The 19,988-nt window shown below is 45.1% G+C and overlaps 1 protein-coding gene across 1 annotated transcript in view; it reads right to left on the bottom strand.

Annotated features, from left to right (window-relative positions):
- Window positions 1-15,851: 15,851 nt before the first annotated feature.
- RALA (RAS like proto-oncogene A) overlaps window positions 15,852-19,988 on the bottom strand; it is a 31,132-nt gene continuing 26,995 nt past the window's right edge. Inside the window, exon 5 of the mRNA XM_063405190.1 lies at window positions 15,852-17,799. Within this exon, the coding sequence (XP_063261260.1) occupies window positions 17,677-17,799 (123 nt within the window). The 3' untranslated portion in view covers window positions 15,852-17,676. The remainder of the gene's footprint in view (window positions 17,800-19,988) is intronic.

Here is a 19,988-nt window from a genome sequence, read left to right as displayed (position 1 = left end):
CCACGGACTGCAAGGATGGCAACCGAAGTGAGCAATGAACTGTGACCTCACATCCCTCAGTGCTTATGTTTGGGCATCGGCAGAGCCCGGCTCAGGCTCGCTTGCACCTGGAGTCCTGGCAAGTGTGCCAGGGAGGACTGGAAGCCTGCGAAGTCATTGGGAGCTGCTGTCAGCAACTCTCAGTTCTCATTATCGGGACTTGGCCTGTTTCCTTAGCCCTGCCTGGTTGAGGAAAACAAGTACTGTGGGTCCTGCTTGCAGTAGCACAGGTGAGCGGTGAAGGAAACATTCCTGCAGGCTGGCCCTGCGGTGGGTGACGGCATTTGGGGAGCTGTGAGTGTGTCCTTCTGGAGGGGCTTGGGGGACAGCAAGTGACTCTTTTTGCAGTGTGTCACGGCAGCAAGAGGGAGCAGCTGCTGTCCCGGGCTCTGTTGCAACAGGCGGACATGGCCACAGAGAAAGAGCAGAACTACCCCATCTGCCATGACGTTCCAGGTGAAATCGCTTCCCTAACACCCTGCGTCCACCTGTTCTGCCTGGGCTGCATTGTGCGGTGGGCCAAGAGGAACCCATTGTGCCCCCTGTGCAGGCAGCCTATCAGCACCATCATTTACTCTGTTCGGTCAGAGGAAGACTTCCTGGAGATGGTTGTCCAAAGCCCCTCAGACTCACCAGATGCTGGCCACCAGCAGGATGAGCCGGCTGATGAGCAGGGGCCTGCCGAGCTAATGCCCAGGATTTATGTAGCTGGCTTCCCACCTGAGCTCTGGGCAGACTTTTTCCAGGACTGCCCAGAAATCCTCGAGCCCCTGCTGCCCTGGCTCAACCAGGAACTGCCGGAGCTGCTCGGGACCCAGTGGTGGGAGGTGGCTCTGGCACAGAGTGCCATTGTGGCCAGTTTGTGCCGCTATGGGCTCAGCGAGGAGGCCTTGGTGCGGGAGCTGCACCCCATGCTGCAGGAGGAGATGGCGGCATTTGTGAGCTGCCTCATTGACACTGCAGCTGACAGGTGCAGCGATGAGATCCTGCGGCAGATGAACCTCCTGAACTCCCATGATGAGGAGCAAGAGGAACAGGAGGTGCAGCAGTAGCAGGAAGAGCAGGAGGAGCAGGTGGAGCAGGAGCAGCAGGAGGAGCAGGAGGAGAAGGATAGTCCCCCAGCTATCCCTGGCCCTTCTGCCTCCCTGCAGGGGACTCACAGCCCCATTGTGGCCTCCTCCTGCCGCCCTGCAGGGTCCAGTGTGGAAGCAGACATTGGAACGTTGGAGGGCACCCACCGCGTGTGGCCCAGGCGCTCTCCATCAGCACCGGTCCCTGCAGAGCAGGAGCAGCTCCAGGAGGAGCCCGGCAGGGCAGCAGCAGGAGCAGGCCCCTCTGCCCGGGGCTGCAGCCGCCGCCCTCCCCCCCTGGCCGGGACAGGGATTGCTTGCCTGTGGGGCCCTGGCGCCCTGCAAAGAGGAGGGCCTCTGGCCCTCAGGACTCTCCTCAGCCCCCAAAGAGGCCGTCCTGCCGCAACCCGTGATTGTTGAAATAATAAATAAATGTTTGTTACTTTGCCCCAGTGTCTGAGGGTTGTTTTTGCCCCTTCTCCTGGTCTTTTCCCTCTCCCTTCATACGCTACTCTGGGTGGCAATGAAAAGAACAGGGCATATGCCTTTATTAATATTCAGCTCTTCATTAAAGTGATCAGCTCATTATTAAAGTCATCAGCAGGATTGCAGAGTCCAATCAGAGTTTTCCACGCTGCTGCAGCCATCCAAAGAAGCAGGGGCTGTCCCAGTTCCTCATTCCACTTCAAACAGTAGAAGCCGAGTCCTCGTTACCATAGGAACAGGAGTTCTCTCTGGTCAACCATCAGAAGGCAGAGCAGTGAGCAGTCTGCCACTGGAGTGCAGAGTCAGCTCTTTACCCTGAGCACAAAACCTTGATAGTTTCCCGTTGTCTGACTCAGTCACTTCAGCTAGCTGGTTCCCATTCCATCCAAACTCCTCATAGGTCATGGTGAATCTTCAAACCAGGCCAGGGGGTGCGTCCACTTCTTGCTCAGCCAGGGCACCCTCTAATTCTCCTCTGACGCATCTAGCTTCTTGTCTTGTGGTGCAGTTTCTCTAAAAAACCCTCCCAGGATTCACAGGGTTGGTTTTATTTGCATATACAAATGCATATGCATTTGTCCTGGTCGAAGCAGAGGTATTCCTGCTGAAGGAGGTAGTTACAGAGAACAATGACAGGGCTATCTAGGTGTGGGCTGCTTCTTTTCTCATTTTAATGAGGTAGGAGAATGCTGTCTGGCGACTTTCCTTCAAGGCAGCTTCCCGCTGTCCTCAAACTTGCTGGGGTGTGGGGGTTACCTGTAGCTGGGAGGGGGTCAGCCACTTTCGAGGGACAGCAGCCTCACCCCAGCTATGGGGTTCTCTGCAAAAAGGAAAAACACCCATTTTTCTAAAAGGCTGGGTGACGGCACTAATTGGGAGGAGGGGGGTTGCATTCAGAGCTCTTTTTATATGCTAATGGGTGCTCTGCATTTTCCTCTGGGGGGATGGTGGGCTATCTGGGCTGTCTGCTATGGGGCTAGGACAGGGATAGCACAACCTCCTCCCAGGACCACAGCAGCAACCACAGGTAGTTTTTAATTCGTTCATAATAACAACAGCCTGCTTTTGGGCTTTTGGGCTTTTCGGCCTTTCGGCTTTTCAGCTTTTCGGCTCTGGGCTTTGTGGCACGGTCATGGACCTTGTGAGCCACAAGGCCATATCCACAGCATCTTCTCCTGCCACAAATCCCGCTGCACTGCAGGAAGAGTGGGCAGCAGGGACAGTTGCTGGTTTATCAGCAAAGACAGCCTCAGCCTGCAGCCAGGGCTCCTCCCTGTCCACCTGTCATCCCTTTCTGCTCTGCTTTCTTGACATCAGCCAGGGCACCCTCACTCCTCAACAGACTGTCAGGGAGACACAGAAAATGAGCGGGGACATCTGAGCTGGAGACAGGACTCTGAGTAACAGGATTTGGGGGGAAGAGGGAACAGGATAGGGGACTGAATGGCGCTGGTGGCAGTGCAAAGATCTAGAACATGAGCAGGTGCCCAAGGCTTGCAGACCTTCTCTTCTGGGGAGCACTGCTAAGACCGAGGGGATCCCTTGAGGAGGAGCGTGCAGAGCTTTCTGTTCTTGTGCCCTGCAGAGATGGAGCAGCAGCTGTAAGATATAGGATGCAGATATGTAGCAAGGGATTCCAGTGCTTTGCAGCACCCACTGGTGTCCTGGCAGACACAGAAAGGAATGTTGCCTACAAGATCCATTAGGCTGGGGCCATGTGGCTACTCTCACCTGCCCCTGAGATGCTTCCATATTGAGTCAGAATATGGCTTGGACATCTCCCGGGGGGTTTAGCATCCTCTGTAAGAAGGAGATGAAAGGTCTCACTCAGGAGCTCAGGGAATAGCTGGTGGCCAGCACTGAGGTCAGGAAGGAATTTTCTGCTGGGACATATTGATAATGGCACCTGGGGTTATTTTAGCTTTCTCTGCTGCACTGAGACTGACCACTGCTTAGGGCTCCTTCAGTCTCTTTTTGGCTGGGTTGCTGCCTGCTGCTCGTGCCCCATGAAGATGGCCTCTCATGCCCCATGGCTTGGGAGAGAATGATGCTTTTTTCCCCATGGTGGATGATCAAGTGTCCTCAGGTGGTTTTTGACTTCCTCTGCAGCACTGAGCAATGGCCTGTTTCAGGGCTCTTTTGAGCCATTTTGGCCATGTACTTCTGCTCATGCTCTCCAAAGTCCCCTTTGTGGCCCACATCTTCAGGGAAGAAACTTCCCAGGCTTCCTGGGAGCACTCCAAAAGTGGCTGTACCAGTCTACCCAGTCCAGCTGTCCCAGCTCTCAACACTATTCTAAATCAGTCCAGCTCAATAGCAAGGGATGGCCAGGTTTCTTGGGTTGAAAAATGTAACCAAAAATGTGTATTCTACTTTCATCTGTTGAAGTCGGTTGAGAGATATTGTTCCTTATCTCTTGTAACTCTGGGGCAAAGAGGGTGGATGCCCTCTGTTAATGGGACACCTGATAACACCAGATATGGCAGTGCCTCCTTATCTCTTCCTCCATGCATCCTCCTCCCAGGAACATCACCTGTGAATGGGCCATTTAAGGCCTCTCACATGACTGATAACATCATCTCATTCCATTGTGAGATGCTCCAGCCAGGGGAGGAGCCAAAGCCTTTCCACTGAGATAAAACCAGCAATCCCAAACACCAAGGTAGTCTGTTTCCACTGGATTCCCAGAGGATGAGTGGACCCTTTCTTGGGGATCATCTCTACTTTAACAGAGCCACAACTGTCACTCTGAGAGGACTTACTTCAGGCTGCTTCCACCACCCTGACCAACAGGGTGTCAGGTTTGTATTCTGACTCTGTCAGTGGTCCTTTGTAGTATTGCATTTATATTTTATTTTATATTTTATTTTATTTTATTTTATTTTATTTTATTTTATTTTATTTTATTTTATTTTATTTTATTTTATTTTATTTTATTTTATTTTATTTTTATCTTTCTTTTGTTTGTTCTCTCTCTATTAAATTGTATTTCTAACTTGAAGTCTCACTGGTTTTACATTCAAACCACCACATATTTTTGGTGCCCAATGTCGGGCAAAAGAGCTATTGAGAAAAGTCAGAATTACAATTTTCTTTTTTTTTTTTTTTAAGGAGACACCTGTTCAGTATGATAGTCAGCATGCTTACATGAGTGTTGTACCTAGCTCTCTATATTTTTCTGCACATGGGGCACTATCTGCTGGTCTTAATGCTCCTGTTTAGACCAGGGTATGGTATCAACTTTGCTTTATTGCTGTATTATGTCTATTGCATGATAACCTCCATGGAAATGAACATCATTTGGTATATATACTCACTTTTGTTTGCTTGTCCTAGGATGCTACATCTAGGGCCTCTACAATTACACCCAGCCCCTGTGGGGAGGGGTAAAGAATGATTTTTTCCAGCCTATCAGGCCTGACACAGCAGTTTTTGAAAATATTGAGTTTTCCCTGGGTGCCAAGGACAGCATAGTGTTGTTGTTGGTTCTGCTTTGTCTTCTCTGCATGGCCTGCAACATGCTTAGAAACAAAACGCTACATGGTGTAGTGCAGCATCTTCTTGAAGAAGAAGAGAAAAGAAGCAAAGCAACAGCATCCATGTGCACACAAGTTATCACAAAAGAAAAAAGAACCAAACACAAAATAACGGCATCAGTGTCTACTCAGACTGTCACAGAGGAGGAAAGAACCAAATAGAAAGCAACAGTGTCCGTATCTACACAGGCTGCCACGGAGGAGGAAGGAACCAAAGGCAAAGCAACAGTGTCAGTGTCTACTCAGACTGTCACAGAGGAGGAAAGAACCAAATAGAAAGCAACAGCATCCACGTCTACATAGGCTGTCACAGAGGAGGAAGGAACCAAAGGCGCCATGAGCATCTCCACACAAACTGTCACCGAACTGGAACAGCCTAAACCGGTAGCAGTTCCCCCCGTTCAGAAGAAGAAATCGAAGAAGAATTCAGTCCACATAGTGACTAACGAGGATGCAACAGGGCCTTCGCACCCAGCAGGAGAGACAGAGCCAGAGATCATCACTCGCTCTCTATTCCTGGGCGAGCTGTATGACCTGCGGAGGGAATTCACCCACCAGACAAACGTGTCCATCCTTACCTGGCTGCTCCGCATCTGGAACGCTGCAGCCAATGACATCCTTCTGGACGGAAGTGAGGCCAGGCAACTGGGATCGCTGTCCTGGGATGTAGCCATTGACCAGGGCATTGGGAGGACCCAAGGAATTCTCAGTCTCTGGCAGTGACTGCTAACAAGTGTGAAGGACAGATACCTTTGTAAAGAAGACCTCCAGGTGCACCAAAGAAAATAGAGCACAATGGAACAAGGTATCCGGTCCCTGAGGGAATTGGCTGTTCTGGAGATCATTTTTTCAGAAGACGAGAGATTCCCTAAAAGCTCAAATAGTGTCCAGTGCACATTGCAGATGTGGTTGAGATTCACACGGCTTGGACCAGAGATGTACTCTCTTTACCTGGCAACACTGCAATGGAGGGAAGGTGAGGACAGAGTGGGCGCCTTGGTCAATAAACCAAGAATTTACGAGACACTGTCACTGCCCCTTTTTGCACCCATGTCTCATCTGTGGAAACAAGGCTGTTGGCTGAGCAAGTCAGGAGCTTGATTGAAGAAGGCCATCAGAAACTGAAAAAGGAACTTAAGGAAGAAATTTTCCACATCTTGCGAGAACCAACAAGAGTCTCTGCCATTAGAAGCAGGCGTCCCCCAGCCAGGGAGAGAGGCTACACTCCACGAGGTAACCTCATGGTTTGGTCTTTTCTTCAGGAGCATGGAGAAGACATGATTAAATGGGATGGAAAACCCACCTCCTCCTTAGCAGCCCGGGTATGTGAACTGAAAAGAGGGACACCTACCACGAGAAGCTCATCTAGAGTCAACGCTGCTCTGGTCTCTCGTGTGCAGAGATGAGAGACCTACCAGACAGTATAGGAATGATGATATGACTGATCCTCTTGAAGGGACCTCAGAAACATATTTACAGGAAGAGAGCAATGTGCAGCATGACCAGGAATAGAAGGGCCCTGCCTCTAGCCAAGTAGAATAGAGGGACAACTGGATCTTTTGGACTGTGTGTATCCGATGGCCTGGCACATCTGACCCACAAAAATATTCAGCTTTGGTTGACACTGGCTCCCAATGCACCCTGATGCCATCAAGTTATGTAAGAACAGAATCCATTTCTATTTCTGGAGTGACAAGAAAATCCCAGCAGCTGACTTCATTGAAGGCTGATGTGAGTTTAACCGGTTTAATGAGAACCACTCATTTAAACTGAGTTTAATGAGTGGCAGAAACACCCCATCGCGACTGCCCCAAGGCCCCGTGCATTCTTCGGCATAGACTATCTCAGAAATGGATATTTCAAAGATCCAAAAGGATATTGTTAGGCTTTTGGAAGAGCTGCTGTAGAGAGAGAAGACATCAGACAACTGAATACCTGGCCTGGTCTCTCAGACGACCCCTCTGCTGTGGGACTGCTGAGGGTTGAAGAACAACAGGTACCAATCACCACAGCAACTGTACACCATCGGCAATACCTCACCAACAGAGACTCTGTGATTCCTATCCATGAGATGATTCGTAAACTGGAGAGCCAAGGGGTGGTCAGTATGGTTCATTCACCTTTCAACAGCCCTATATGGCCAGTGCGTAAGTCCAGTGGAAAATGGAGACTGACGGTGGATTACTGTGGTCTGAATGAAGTCACACCACCATTGAGCGCTGCCATGCCAGACATGTTGGGGCTTCAGTACGAGATGGAATCCAAGGCACCAAAGTGGTGTGCGACCGTCCATATTGCCAATGCCTTCTTCTCCATTCCTTTGGCAGCAGAGTGCAGGCCCCAGTTTGCCTTCACCTGGAGGGGAGTGCAGTACACTTGGAACTGACTGCCCCAGGGGTGGAAGCACAGTCCCACCATCTGCCATGGACTGATCCAGGCTGCACTGGAGAAGGGTGAGGCTCCAGAACATCTACAGTACATCGATGACATCATCGTATGGGGGAACACAGCAAGAGAAGTCTTTGAGAAAGGAGAGATTATCCAGATTCTGCTGAAAGCTAGTTTTGCCATTAAGCAAAGTGAAGGGACCAGCTCAAGAGATCCAGTTCCTGGGAATAAAGTGGGAAGATGGACGTCTCCAGATCCCAACAGAGGTAATCAACAAGATCACTGCCAGGTCCCCACCGACCAACAAGAAGGAAACACAAGCTTTCCTGGGTGCCATAGGCTTTTGGAGAGTGCACATTCCTGAGTATAGTCAGATTGTGAGCCCTCTCTACCTGGTTACCCACAACAAGATTTCCACTGGGGCCCTGAACAGCAACAAGCCTTTGCCCAGATCAAGCAGGAGATCGCTCATGCAGTAGCCTTGGCCCAGTCAGGACAGGACCAGAGGTGAAGAACGTGCTCTACTCTGCAGCCGGGAACCATGGCCTGTCCTGGAGCCTTTGGCAGAAGGTGCTTGGTGAGACTCGGGGTCAACCACTGGGATTCTGGAGTCGGAGCTACAGAGGGTCTGAAGCCAACTACACCCCAACAGAGAAAGAAATCTTGGCTGCCTATGAAGGAGTTCAAGCTGCCTCAGAAGTGATTGGGACTGAAATGCAGCTACTTCTGGCACCCCGACTACCAGTGCTGAGGTGAATGTCCAAAAGAAAAGTTCCTTCCACACATCATGCCACCGACACGGCGTGGAGCAAATGGATTGCCCTCATTAGACAGCGTGCCCATATGGGAAACCCGAATCGCCCTGGGATCCTGGAAATTGTAACAAACTGACCTGAAGGTGAGACTTTTGAATTATCTGAAGAAGAAGAGGTGACACGTGCTGAGGAAGCACCACCGTATAATGAACTACCAGAGACTGAAAGACAATATGCTCTCTTCACTGATGGTTCCTGTTGAATTGTAGGCACTAACCAGAAATGGAAAGCTGCAGTATGGAGCCCCACACAATGAGTTGCACAAGCTACCGAGGGACAAGGTGGATCAAATCAGGTTGCAAAAAAGCTGTCCACCTTAAAGCTGTCTAGCTGGCTTTGGATATTGCCGAATGAGAGAAGTGGCCGAGACTCTATCTCTATGTTGACTCCTGGATGGTAGCTAATGCCCTGTGGGGATGGCTGAATCGCTGGAAAAAGGCCAACTGGCAGCGCAGAGGGAAGCCCATCTGGGCTGCTGAGATTCGGCCAGACATCACCACCCAGGTAGAGAAACTGACCATGAAGGTTCGACACATGGATGCGCACGTACCCAAGAGTCGGGCTAATGAAGAGCATCGCAACAATGAGCAGGTGGACAAAGTTGCCAAGGTGAAAGTATCACAGGTGGATCTAGACTGGCAACACAAGGGAGAATTATTCCTGGCTCGTTGGGCCCATGATGCTTCTGGTCATCAAGAGAGAGATGCAACATAGCGATGGGCCCGTGATCGAGGAGTAGACCTTACTATGGACAACATCTCACAGGTCATCCACAACTGTGAGACCTGCATTAAAATCAAGCAGGCCAAGTGAGTGAAGCCTTTGTGGTACGGTGGATGATAGTTGAAGTACAGGTATGGAGAGGCCTGGCAAATTGACTACATCACCCTTCCCCAAACCCTCCAAGGCAAGCTCTATGTGCTGACCATGGTGGAAGCCACCACTGGATGGTTTGAAACCTAGCCTGTGCCTCACACTACTGCCCGGAACACCATCCTGGGCCTGGCAAAGCAAGTCCTGTGGAGACATAGAACCCCTGAGAGAATCGAGTCAGACAATGGGACCCATTTCAAGAACGGCCTTATAAACACGTGGGCCAGAGAACATGGCATCAAGTGGGTGTACCATATTCCTTATCGTGCACCAGCTGCCAGGAAGGTAGAACGATGCAATGGACTACTAAAGAATACCCTAAAGGCACTTGGCACTTCTCAAGAATTGAGAAGTAAACTTAGCCAAAGTTACCTGGATGGTGAACACTCGAGGATCCATCAACCGAGGTGGACCTGCCCAGTCCGAACCCTTGCACACAGTGGATGGAGATAAAGTCCCGGTGGCTCACATGAAGGGTATGTTAGGAAAGACTGTTTGTATTAATCCCACCTCAGGCAAAGGCAGACCCATCCGTGGGATTGTTTTTGCTCAAGGACCCAGTTATACTTGGTGGGTAATGCAGAAAGATGGAGAAACCTGTTGTGTGCCACAGGGAAACCTAATCTTAAGTGAGAATTGTGTATAAGGTTTTATTGTGTATGTGTGTATACATATATATGAGTATATTGATTTATATATGATACAGATTATAATAGAATAAGGGGTAGATAATGTCTTGGGTTGAAAAATGTAACCAAAAATGTGTATTCTACTTTCACCTGTTGAAGTCAGTTGGGAGATATTGTTCCTTCTCTCTTGTAACTCTAGGGCCTTCTGTTAATGGGACACCTGATAACACCAGATATGGCAGTGCCTCCTTATCTCTTCCTCTACCCATTTTGCTCCGAGGGACATCACCTGTGAATGGGCCATTTAAGCCCTCTCACATGACAGAGAACATTACCTCATTCCATTGTGAGATGCTTCACTCAGTGGGAGGAGCCAAAGCCTTACCACCGGCATAAAGCCAGCAATCCCAAACAGCAAGGGAACCTGTTTCCACTGAATTCTCAGAGGATGATTTAACCCTGTCTTGAGGATCATCTCTACTTCAATGGAGCCACAACTGTCACTCTGAGAGGACTTTCTTCGGGCTGCTTCCAATACCCTGACCAACAGGGTGTCAGGTTTGCATTCTGACTCTGTCAGTGGTCCTTTGTAGTAAGTATTGCATTTATCTTATTTTTTTTTAATTTTTATTTTTGTCTTTCTTTTGTTTGTTCTCTCTCTATTAAATTGTATTTCTAACTTGAAGTCTCACTGGTTTTGCTTTTAAACCAGTACACCAGGGATGGTGCTGTGCAGGGTTTAGAAAGAACTCTGTGGCAGCTCCCCAGGGCCCCCCAACAAGTTCTGCCACTGGGCACCCGAGCAGTCTTCTGTGCACATGCTTGGGTCTCTAAGGGCATTATTCCCCATGGGCATGAGACAGCAGAGGGAGCCCATCACCAATGCCAGTGTTAGCTCTCTCTTCTGGGCCATAAACAATTCCTTGTAGACTGTGTTTCCCAGAGAAATGGGAACCAAGTCATTCCTATTCCTGCCTGTGTGAGTTGATCAGTGCTTTTTGCCTCTACTATTGTAGGCCCCTGGCTGAACCTTTGTGACTCCTGGGCTCCTGCATCTGATGTCTACTGAAGCAGAAGGGCCTTTTCTCTGTGTATTAGTTTTTCTGTCTTTTCATTTCTGTGTGTTGCTTGTGGTGGTCCACTGGTCCTCTTTGTGAAACTTTCGCAAGGCCACTATGTCAAGAAATGGGAGACCAGTACACACAGAGAAATTTCCCCTGATAACATTTCTTCCCAGCTGCGCCCTAGCAGAAGGCACTGAATGCCCAGAACCATCTCCCAGCCTAGCCCCTGGCTCTTTCACTTCTTGGGAAGGAGGCATGTACCTTCTGAGAGAGGAGAGAGCTGTGGATCCTCTCAAGATAATGCAACTATCTGCACAAATTTGCACAACATGTTTTTTTAAATTTGGCTGGGTTTATCCAGTTTTACTGGGTTTCTGCAGGACAACAAAACCTCACACCTCTGACATTACGAAGGCTAGAAGATCAAGCCCTCAGTCTGATCCAGGATATGCTCCTCAACTACACACTATGTAGCACCTACCTGCTCAAGCCAGCTCTGACACAGCAGTTACAACCACCCATAGCAAAGTGCTATCCATAGAGACAGTACATAATTTTTAACCCTTTTTTTTGACACACTCCTCCCCCCTCCCCCATCTATTTCAGTAGGCATTTTGGTAGTTATCTAATAAAACAGAAGGATTATTGGTTTAGGCTCATTCTTTAGAGATGACTAATAACTAACATCTTAGTCTGGCAGCATTTTAGCTAGGTCTGCTTTGTTGCACTGAAAAAACCCCACCCCTATCTAATAAGTTTTCCTTCATAGAAGAAGCAAAAAGCAAAAATAACTCTAGCAGAAGCATACCAAGGATGTTGAGCTCAGTTGAAGGTAAACCTCAACTTTCAGGACCTCATCCAGTGTCTAAAATATCACATTTAAACTGCTGATTATCATCATGACTCCACTCTTATCCAGGACATCAGTGAAGGACAAGCTCAATCTTACCAGATCCTCTCCTTTGTGCCTAGGTTACTGACAAAGAGTAAGCTGTCACAGCATCAATCAAGAATGAAAGGGTGGAAAATGGACAACCTATAAGAAGCACAGAGAGAAGAATAACACTATGCTGCCTCAAGGTCCCAGATCCTCCTTCAGACTTTCCATGGAAAAAGAGTGTAAGGGTGCTGTCACAGCTGTGGTCATGGCTGCAGTGGGTCTGTGGACAAAGCTTCTTCCTACCTGCCTTCAACCTCTTTTTACTCTTGTGCTCACAGCACAAGCACAGGGAGCAACATCAACCAGATCAGTGGCTCACAGTCATTAACCATTTATTGCCTACTCCCTTTCTGAGAGGAGTGAGAGTGAGGTCTGTGAAGAGGACAGCAGGAGAGTAGAGCAAATATAGGTCCAACACTGCTGCAGGTGCTATCTCACTTGTTACTCAGGTAGCAAGAAAATACCTGAAAACCAGGACTGATGCTGCCAGGAAGAGGAAACAAAGAGAAAGCATGTATCCAGTTTGTGGTTTGGCACTGTCAGCCTTGTGGGCCTCACTGGCTGTTTGTCCCACTTTGCTTTTGGCACTAGGAGCATGCCAGTGCTTTGTGCCTATCCCTGGTGTGCACAGTTTTAGTTCCTGATCCTCTTCTTGCCTCCCAAAGCATTGCAAAGAACCGCTGAACTTTCATCGAGTTGTAGACACTTCCTGATTTCTCCCTTTTCCCACCCTGTGCATTCACAGCTGCCCATGGATGATGGCCACTTGCTTTCAGGTAGTGCAGAAATCAGCTTCCCCTCTTCTCTCCTTGTTCTTCTGCCAAATCAAATAGGAACTGTCTAGAAACAAATGTAATTGCTACCAAGTTTATTAAGTGAATCAATGCGTATTTTTAAATCAACATTCTGCACAGCATGTCTTAGTTTAAGACAAATATGAGGTGGATCTTGAGAAATGAGCTACCAAAACTACTTTAGTTTTAACCACTCACCTTTCACCAATAAGGAGAGATGAATGTGAGAAGGTGTAAGTGAAAAAATAACAGTTTACTAAAAACGAAAATAGCCACAACCTAGATAACAGTAATAATCACAAGGTACAAAGGTACTGAATCCTGGGGACTCCCCAGGTTCAAAGAAAACAAGATGGTGGAGAAGCCCCATCCCAATATGGCAGCTTTCAAAGAAGACCTCATGGCCCAGGGGACAAAGACAAGATGGCAGAGAAGCCCTACATGGCTCAGCCTTCCCCCTGCAGTGTCAGTTCTCTGGGACTGGCACTGCCTGGGGCGGCTCTCAACCTGTGGTGTCAGTTCCTCTGCTTCTTTTTAGCCAGCCAGACCCAGTTGGTTTGGGCACTGCTGCTCCTTTGTGGGGAAAGAAAACAACCCACTGGGCACTGAAACCCACAGCCCTGGCCCCAGCAGCTCCAGCTCGGTGCTGCAGCTGTGTATTGTGAAATTCCCTTTAGAACAGTTTTGGATTAAAAAAAATGCAGTTTTTTGGAGACCTGTGCCAGGCAACTTCCCTGGCACCTCAGCAAGAAACAAGAAAGAGTACTCTATGTGGCTGTTCCCTGTCTCTTAAAAGGATCCCCCAAACCTCCCTCCCACCAGAACTTACCCCTCCAGGTCCACTTCTGGCCCTCAGGTCTTAAGGGACATTAATACAAACTGCACGGATTGATGTTGAGGAAAAATGGAATACAATACACATTTTTTGGGTTGCCCACGACAAGCCGAAAAAAAGAAAACACCTTAAATACCTTAGTGCACACACAAACCAAATTGTATCCAAAATGGATTGTACCAGTTAAACAGATGATTAGATCTACTCAGGGTCTTCTGAAAATGGGAAGAGCCTTGGCATATATATGTTCAATCCTAGGCAGAGCTCAACTGGTATGCATTTCAGCATTTTTTTGACACTGAAACTTCAACCAAAATATCCCAGTCTGGTCAAAGTATTTAGATCAAAGACTATGTATGCTCCAATAATAGCAACACTGGTACATTTCCTACCACTCAATTTTAGTAACAAGCTAAAGTTATCACAAAAATATGCAAGAAGTTTTTCTTAAAATGCAGTTCTTTAAAACATACCCATTTATTTAAATTAATTACAGAAAAAAATTGGTAGGAGTGAATTTGGAAAGAAATATTTTATGCACGACTGTGCATCCACATGGATGTAAGAGCCAACATGTCTAACAATGAGAAAGTTTAGAAATTAAGGTGTGCAATTAGTTTTTCCTCAATTCCTAGTTGTCATAGGCTTACTCTTATCTTCTCATCCAGTTCTGACACAGCTAAATGTATTGTATGCACTCATGTGATACCAGCCATTGCTCTGCTGCTCCATATTTTGCATTGAACTATAATCGAGTAGAGGACACCTCCCCTCTGGAGGAAGACCTCATTGCACTCTTCACCATCCTCACAAGGGAAAGCAGAGGGGAGAGACTGTTTCTTCTCTCATGAGCAGTGACAGGACTCAAGGAAATGGTAGGAAGTTGTGTCAGGGAGGTGTAGGTTGGATATTAGAAAAAGGCTCTTTATGGAGAAGGTGGTTGGGCACTGTAGCAGGCTCCCCAGGGAAGAGGTCACAGCACCAAGCCTGACAGAGTTCAAGATGTGTTTGGACAGTGCTCTCAGGCACATGATGTGACTTGGGATATCCTGTGCAGGACTAGGAGTTGGAATCAATGATCATTGTGGGTCCTTTCCCACTCAGAATATTCTGATTCTGTAGTTTCATAGAAGCACTGCAAACCTTGGTGTCCCAAAAAAGGCCCCAGGATTTTCAGTAAGCTCATTTCACATATAAATAGATAAAAGATTTGGTTCCTACCTACGAATATAGTGAGCACAAGTCTCAGATATGGAGCATATTTTATTGCATTACGGTTGCCACTGGAATTGCCAGAAGGGTCATTCTGCACTCTGATGTTAACAAGGTCTCTATGAATGGGAAAGGACTTCCTGCACACCCTCACGCTGTTGTGGAACAGTCAAAGAAAACTGCTAGACACCACTATTGTTAAGCTACTGTAAATTCAGCAGGAGGCTACAGAAATGACCAAATACACCACAGATTTCTTAGTCAACATTTTTGAAAGTCAACTGAGTTTTTAAAGCTATGGAAAGCTATAGAATAAAATAAAGTTAGCGTAAAAATTCAACATTGGTTTTGTACATAACAGAAGACTGAACTTTATAGCTTTTTTAAAATTAAGGCATCTCTCTCTGATCTGCAGATTTGCCATACATTGAATTCCACAAAAGGGAGCAACAGTACTGCCAGCATTAGGCTAACTTTGAGTGAACTACCATGGAAGGCTTTGATCTTGCCAGGAAGAGTGTCTTCAGCTTCTTGAAGAAATAGGGGATAAAAAGTGCCCTCAGGCACCTAAGCACTCTGAGCAGCTAGACCTAGGAACCTGAGACACTCAAGTAGGCTAAACAAAACACTCTCCCCCATGATGCAAATGTTACACTCACTTCGGATGACTCTCTCAAGATAACACCCAAATCCTGTAATACATTATGCAAGCTATATTCCCTGCAGGTTGAGGAAGCACACTTAGGTTCTCCTTGAGTGTGCCAAAAGAAAATTACCTGGAATGCATTTTTGATTAAAACTTATGTAGGTTGTCCTTTTTTAGATTTGGGGGTTTGTTTGGGGTTTTTAGTTGTAGCTGTTGTTAGTTTTTTAAATCACCCTTTCCATTCTTATAGAAAAGTAATTCTGGAACAAGCTTACCTCAGTCTGTTGTCCATTTTCAGGTAGTCTTGTAGTAACTAAGCAAATTAGCTGTAGACAAAAGGTAGTACATACATAGTCTCAGCTTTTAAAAAGTGGCTTTTTGTAAGACTAATCTGGTTTAATATAAAATTTTCTTCATGCACACAAACCAGTCTTCTAGAGTACTTAGTTTTAACTGCTTGACAATTAGCATTGGCTATAACAATGTTTATGAATAACTCAGTTATCAATAACACTGCACAAGTATTTTAGAAAAATGGAACTTTATTCATCTTTCAATGGCTCAAATAGCAAATAAAAGGACAGGATAAGGCATCAGCCAAGACAAATTTTGTATGTCCAGTGGCTTCATAACACCTCAGTTCCCAGTATACAGGTTCCAAAGCAAAGTCACAATGTTAGTGGTTTGACTCCCTGGCTAAATAGACCCAAATGAGTACACAGTAAGATGAAGACTGGCTTATATTTGCCAGTTACATGAGCAACTTTTATTCTGCACTTGGCCGTCTATTAAATGCACATACAAAATTCCTACTGATAAATATTGAACATGACAAATATAACTCCTAAGACTTGAGTCCCTAAAACGTCTGTTAGCATGAAAGTTAAATATTTGTTACCTAGTTTGCTTGAGCACACCTTAAACTGTCAGTTATAGGCTTATACATGTATAAGAAGTATAACCGTTTGTGGAATTGATCTAGCCTGTCTCATCCCAGAGGAGTCCAAAACCCTCAAACATTCTGGTATATTTTCAGTTAAGATGTAGCACATCAACCATGTGCTAGTATTCTTGTTTTTTCTGAAGCAACTGAGGCAGTATGTTTTGTTTGGGGATTTTGGATGTGCATGTTAAAGGTTTCTGTATTGCAAAGCATATTTGATTGTTTGATATCAACATTAACTAGAAAAAGTAGCTACACTGTTCCCCATTTGAAAATCAAGTTAGACTAAACAGTACAAAACCTGCAAAGAGCTTCAGCATAACACACCATGTTCCAATAGCTAAGTATTAGGAACACAAAAGAAATTGACCAGAATTTCCCAGACAACATCTTAACTCAAAACACATAAGCGCTACTAGATCAGCCCCACTCCACCCAATTCCAGGGAGTTAAAACCCAAGGAACATATAGACAAAACTCTATGTGCAAAAGGGAAGTTTCAAGGTACCAGCAAGTTAAATTTTAAACAACCATTCCAGGCTTAGATGTGCCACAGGCTTATGACACCAGTCTTATGTGTATTCTGACCTTTCAGTTTTAAGATACCATATTGTCTACCAAGCTACAGATGACAGAATATGCTCTGTATTATTCACATTACCAGAGTATGGCACACATTTAAAGAACAGACACTGCTAGCAGACAGCCAGTGAGTGAAATCATCCATGTAACTGCACTCGACAGAGAGGGCAGTCTCGCACTGATGCACAGGGACAGTCTCCATGCAACAGAGTTGATAATACACCCTTGATTAAGCAACCTGCTATGTTTGGGTTTTAAAATTAAGGCATATTCAAATGTTTCAATGTAAAAGATTACATCGCTCTTCTAAGTTAATCAGGTAATGCAGAACCACACATAGTTTTCCTCAACATCGCTGTTCACATATACATTATTCTTTTCTAAGTTGCATAACTCCATGGCAAAACAGCTGCATAATGCTTTGTTAGGTATCATGTTCACAATTGTAATTTTCAAGGCAACAAAAGACTAGATGAATTGACAAATACCAGTGATAAAAAAGTATGCTTTATAAGAAACCACAAAGTAATACTTTATCTCTCTTTTCACTATTAAAGAAAAGACTACCTATGAAACACTACATTCAGAAGAAATGTGAGAAGGTAGGCAATTATGAAATGGACTGAACTTTGCTTCTCTTGAAGCCACATAATTTGTTTTCAGTGAATTTGACTTTCAGTGCAGCTCCAAATCATGCTTTTAGTGGTACATTACATTTTCCAACATGTTAGGATCATTTCAGTCACTTCAGCCTTCAATGGCATGCTTATAAATTATGTTTTTTATTAGTATGGTCAGGGTAGGAAAGGAATCCAAGCTTTTGATTATAAAATGCAACATCTTTCTCTGATCCTCTTAGCTAGGCTTTTTCTTTTCTTCTTCCCATTCTTTTCTTTGCTGTCTTCCATTTTTCTGGCTCTAATTTCTCTCATTAAATCAAAAAACACCTGAAAAAGATATAAGAAGAAAAATGTGAAAACAAATCACTGAAATGAGTTAATTTAAGCTATCACTGGCCTCCACTTCAGTTGTTTCAAACAGAATCAATTACATGCAACCAGTTTGAGCAAACAAATATTAATCCAACAAATCTGTCACTGGTTTTGAAGGCCAAGTTGAAATGATGCAATTCTGCTTGTTTCACGGCACCATAATGTTCCCCTGTCTTCTGATATTCGCTTATGAATCCTGTCAGGCAATTTTAAACAAGAAGTGAAGCAAGGGTCTCATCACCAGCCAAGATTTTCAGATGTTGTGTGTACATACTACTGAGAAAACTTAAGAAATCAGTTTATCTTTTGAGTATTTTAAGTGATGAGCTGCAAAGGTTAAAAAAGTGCAACATCCAATTTTAGAAACGTATTAATGGAGCAGTAGCATAGACTGAAATGTACTTACGGTATGTTCCATGATGCAAGTGTAAGCACGACGTGACAAGGGGAAAAAAAACAACAAACCCAGCATTTCCTTTAAAGCAAAGTTTTCAATTGTACAACTACATAAACAATTTCTTACATCAGGTAATCTTGGCTGCAGCTGCCATATTACAGTCTTAAAGTACACATGAAGTTCAATTTCATCAAATGGTTTAGGACAAAGTTGGAGATACACCACTGACTTAGGTAAGAGATCCTACTGACAGACAGTTAAGCTTTATGATTGGACTGCTTAAAGCTACTTTACTAATTTGAACAGCAGATTTTGACTTGACTTACAGAAGGTTACAGCAAATAATATGTATACATCTTTATAAATTTACTGTAGGAAATCAGTTGAGCAATTCTAAAACTTCTCTCTAGAAGTATCTAGAGAGTATCTCTAGTATCTCTCTAGGGTATCTAGAGAGAGTCTCTAGAGACTCTCTCTAGATACCCTAGCATCTTGAGAATGCCAAATCTCATCTGATCTTGGAAGCTATGCAGGATCAGGCCTGGTTAGTACTTGAATAGGAGACTACCTGGGAATACCAGGTGCTCTGGGCTTCTTTTTTTAGCCCTGAGATGAGCTCAGTTGGTCAGAGCATGATGCTAATAACACCAAGGTTACTGGTGTTATTATTATAGGTTTGATCCCTATATGGGCCATTCACCTAAGAGCTGGACTCAATGATCCTTGTGGGTCCCTTCATAGACAGTGCGGCGGCTGAAAAGCTCCTCTACAGAGCTCCCTAGGTTTTTATGACACTAATTGTATATTGATTGCAGGAAAACTATCAACCTTCATCACATGAAATCCAAAAAAAAAAAAAATCAATCAAACTAGACATTTCCATGAAGAAATGAAATTGCCTTTAGATTTTTAAATGTGTGCTAAGTTGCTTGTATTTAAATCTGTGCTAATGGCAAGATGCAACTGTCAGCTTACTTAAGTACTAATATTGTAAAAGAGTATTTAGCTGTCTGAGAAAATGTTTAGTAGCTCATCTTTGCCAAAATGAGTGGAGGCTGGCTGTGTTTTCTCACAAGAGTAAAATCACTATTCTGGAATTCAGAGAAGCCACATTTCTTATACAATAGTAACCCAAGTTCGTGTAGCAAACTCCAAAACTTCATATGCTTCAAACAACTAAGAATACCCAGTATTCATTAGTGCCAACAAGGCCTCATTTATGGCCTGCCAAACCTTAAATCTATATGACACATGCTAAACTGATCCATTATGCCATCAGCTCCAAAAAGAAACATGGAGTGCTCTGGTAGCTTATCATGTATGTGCAAAGGCTATTGATCCAAGAGCTATTGAAAAAATGGATTACATGCACTTTTTTTCCCCAGCTGCTAAACAATGATGAAGTGGATTTGAAGAGCTGGACTTTTACAACTGTAATAGATGACTGTTAACTGCAATTATACCCTAAAACTAAAAGATGTGTTAGGTTTTATAACAACAACAACAAAACAGAGCTTAATTCAACGAGGATGAGTTCTGCTGTACTTGATTAACAACTCTGCTGTTCTGTAGGGTACATCACTATAGTACTAAATAATCAGTTTCTTCAGTATGATAGCTGACAGGACTCAACCAACAGTTGAGTTTAAGTTATTGCAAAAGAGAATTTGCATTACAGATCTCATGCTGCAATTGACAGCTCATACATATGGATTTACATTAGAGAATTTTTCATCAAGTGTAAGGT

Source organism: Prinia subflava, chromosome 1 (assembly GCF_021018805.1).
Source record: "Prinia subflava isolate CZ2003 ecotype Zambia chromosome 1, Cam_Psub_1.2, whole genome shotgun sequence".
Lineage (NCBI taxonomy): Eukaryota > Metazoa > Chordata > Aves > Passeriformes > Cisticolidae > Prinia > Prinia subflava.
Note: the sequence above shows the minus strand (reverse complement) of the source record. Positions and strands in the feature narration are given on the sequence as shown.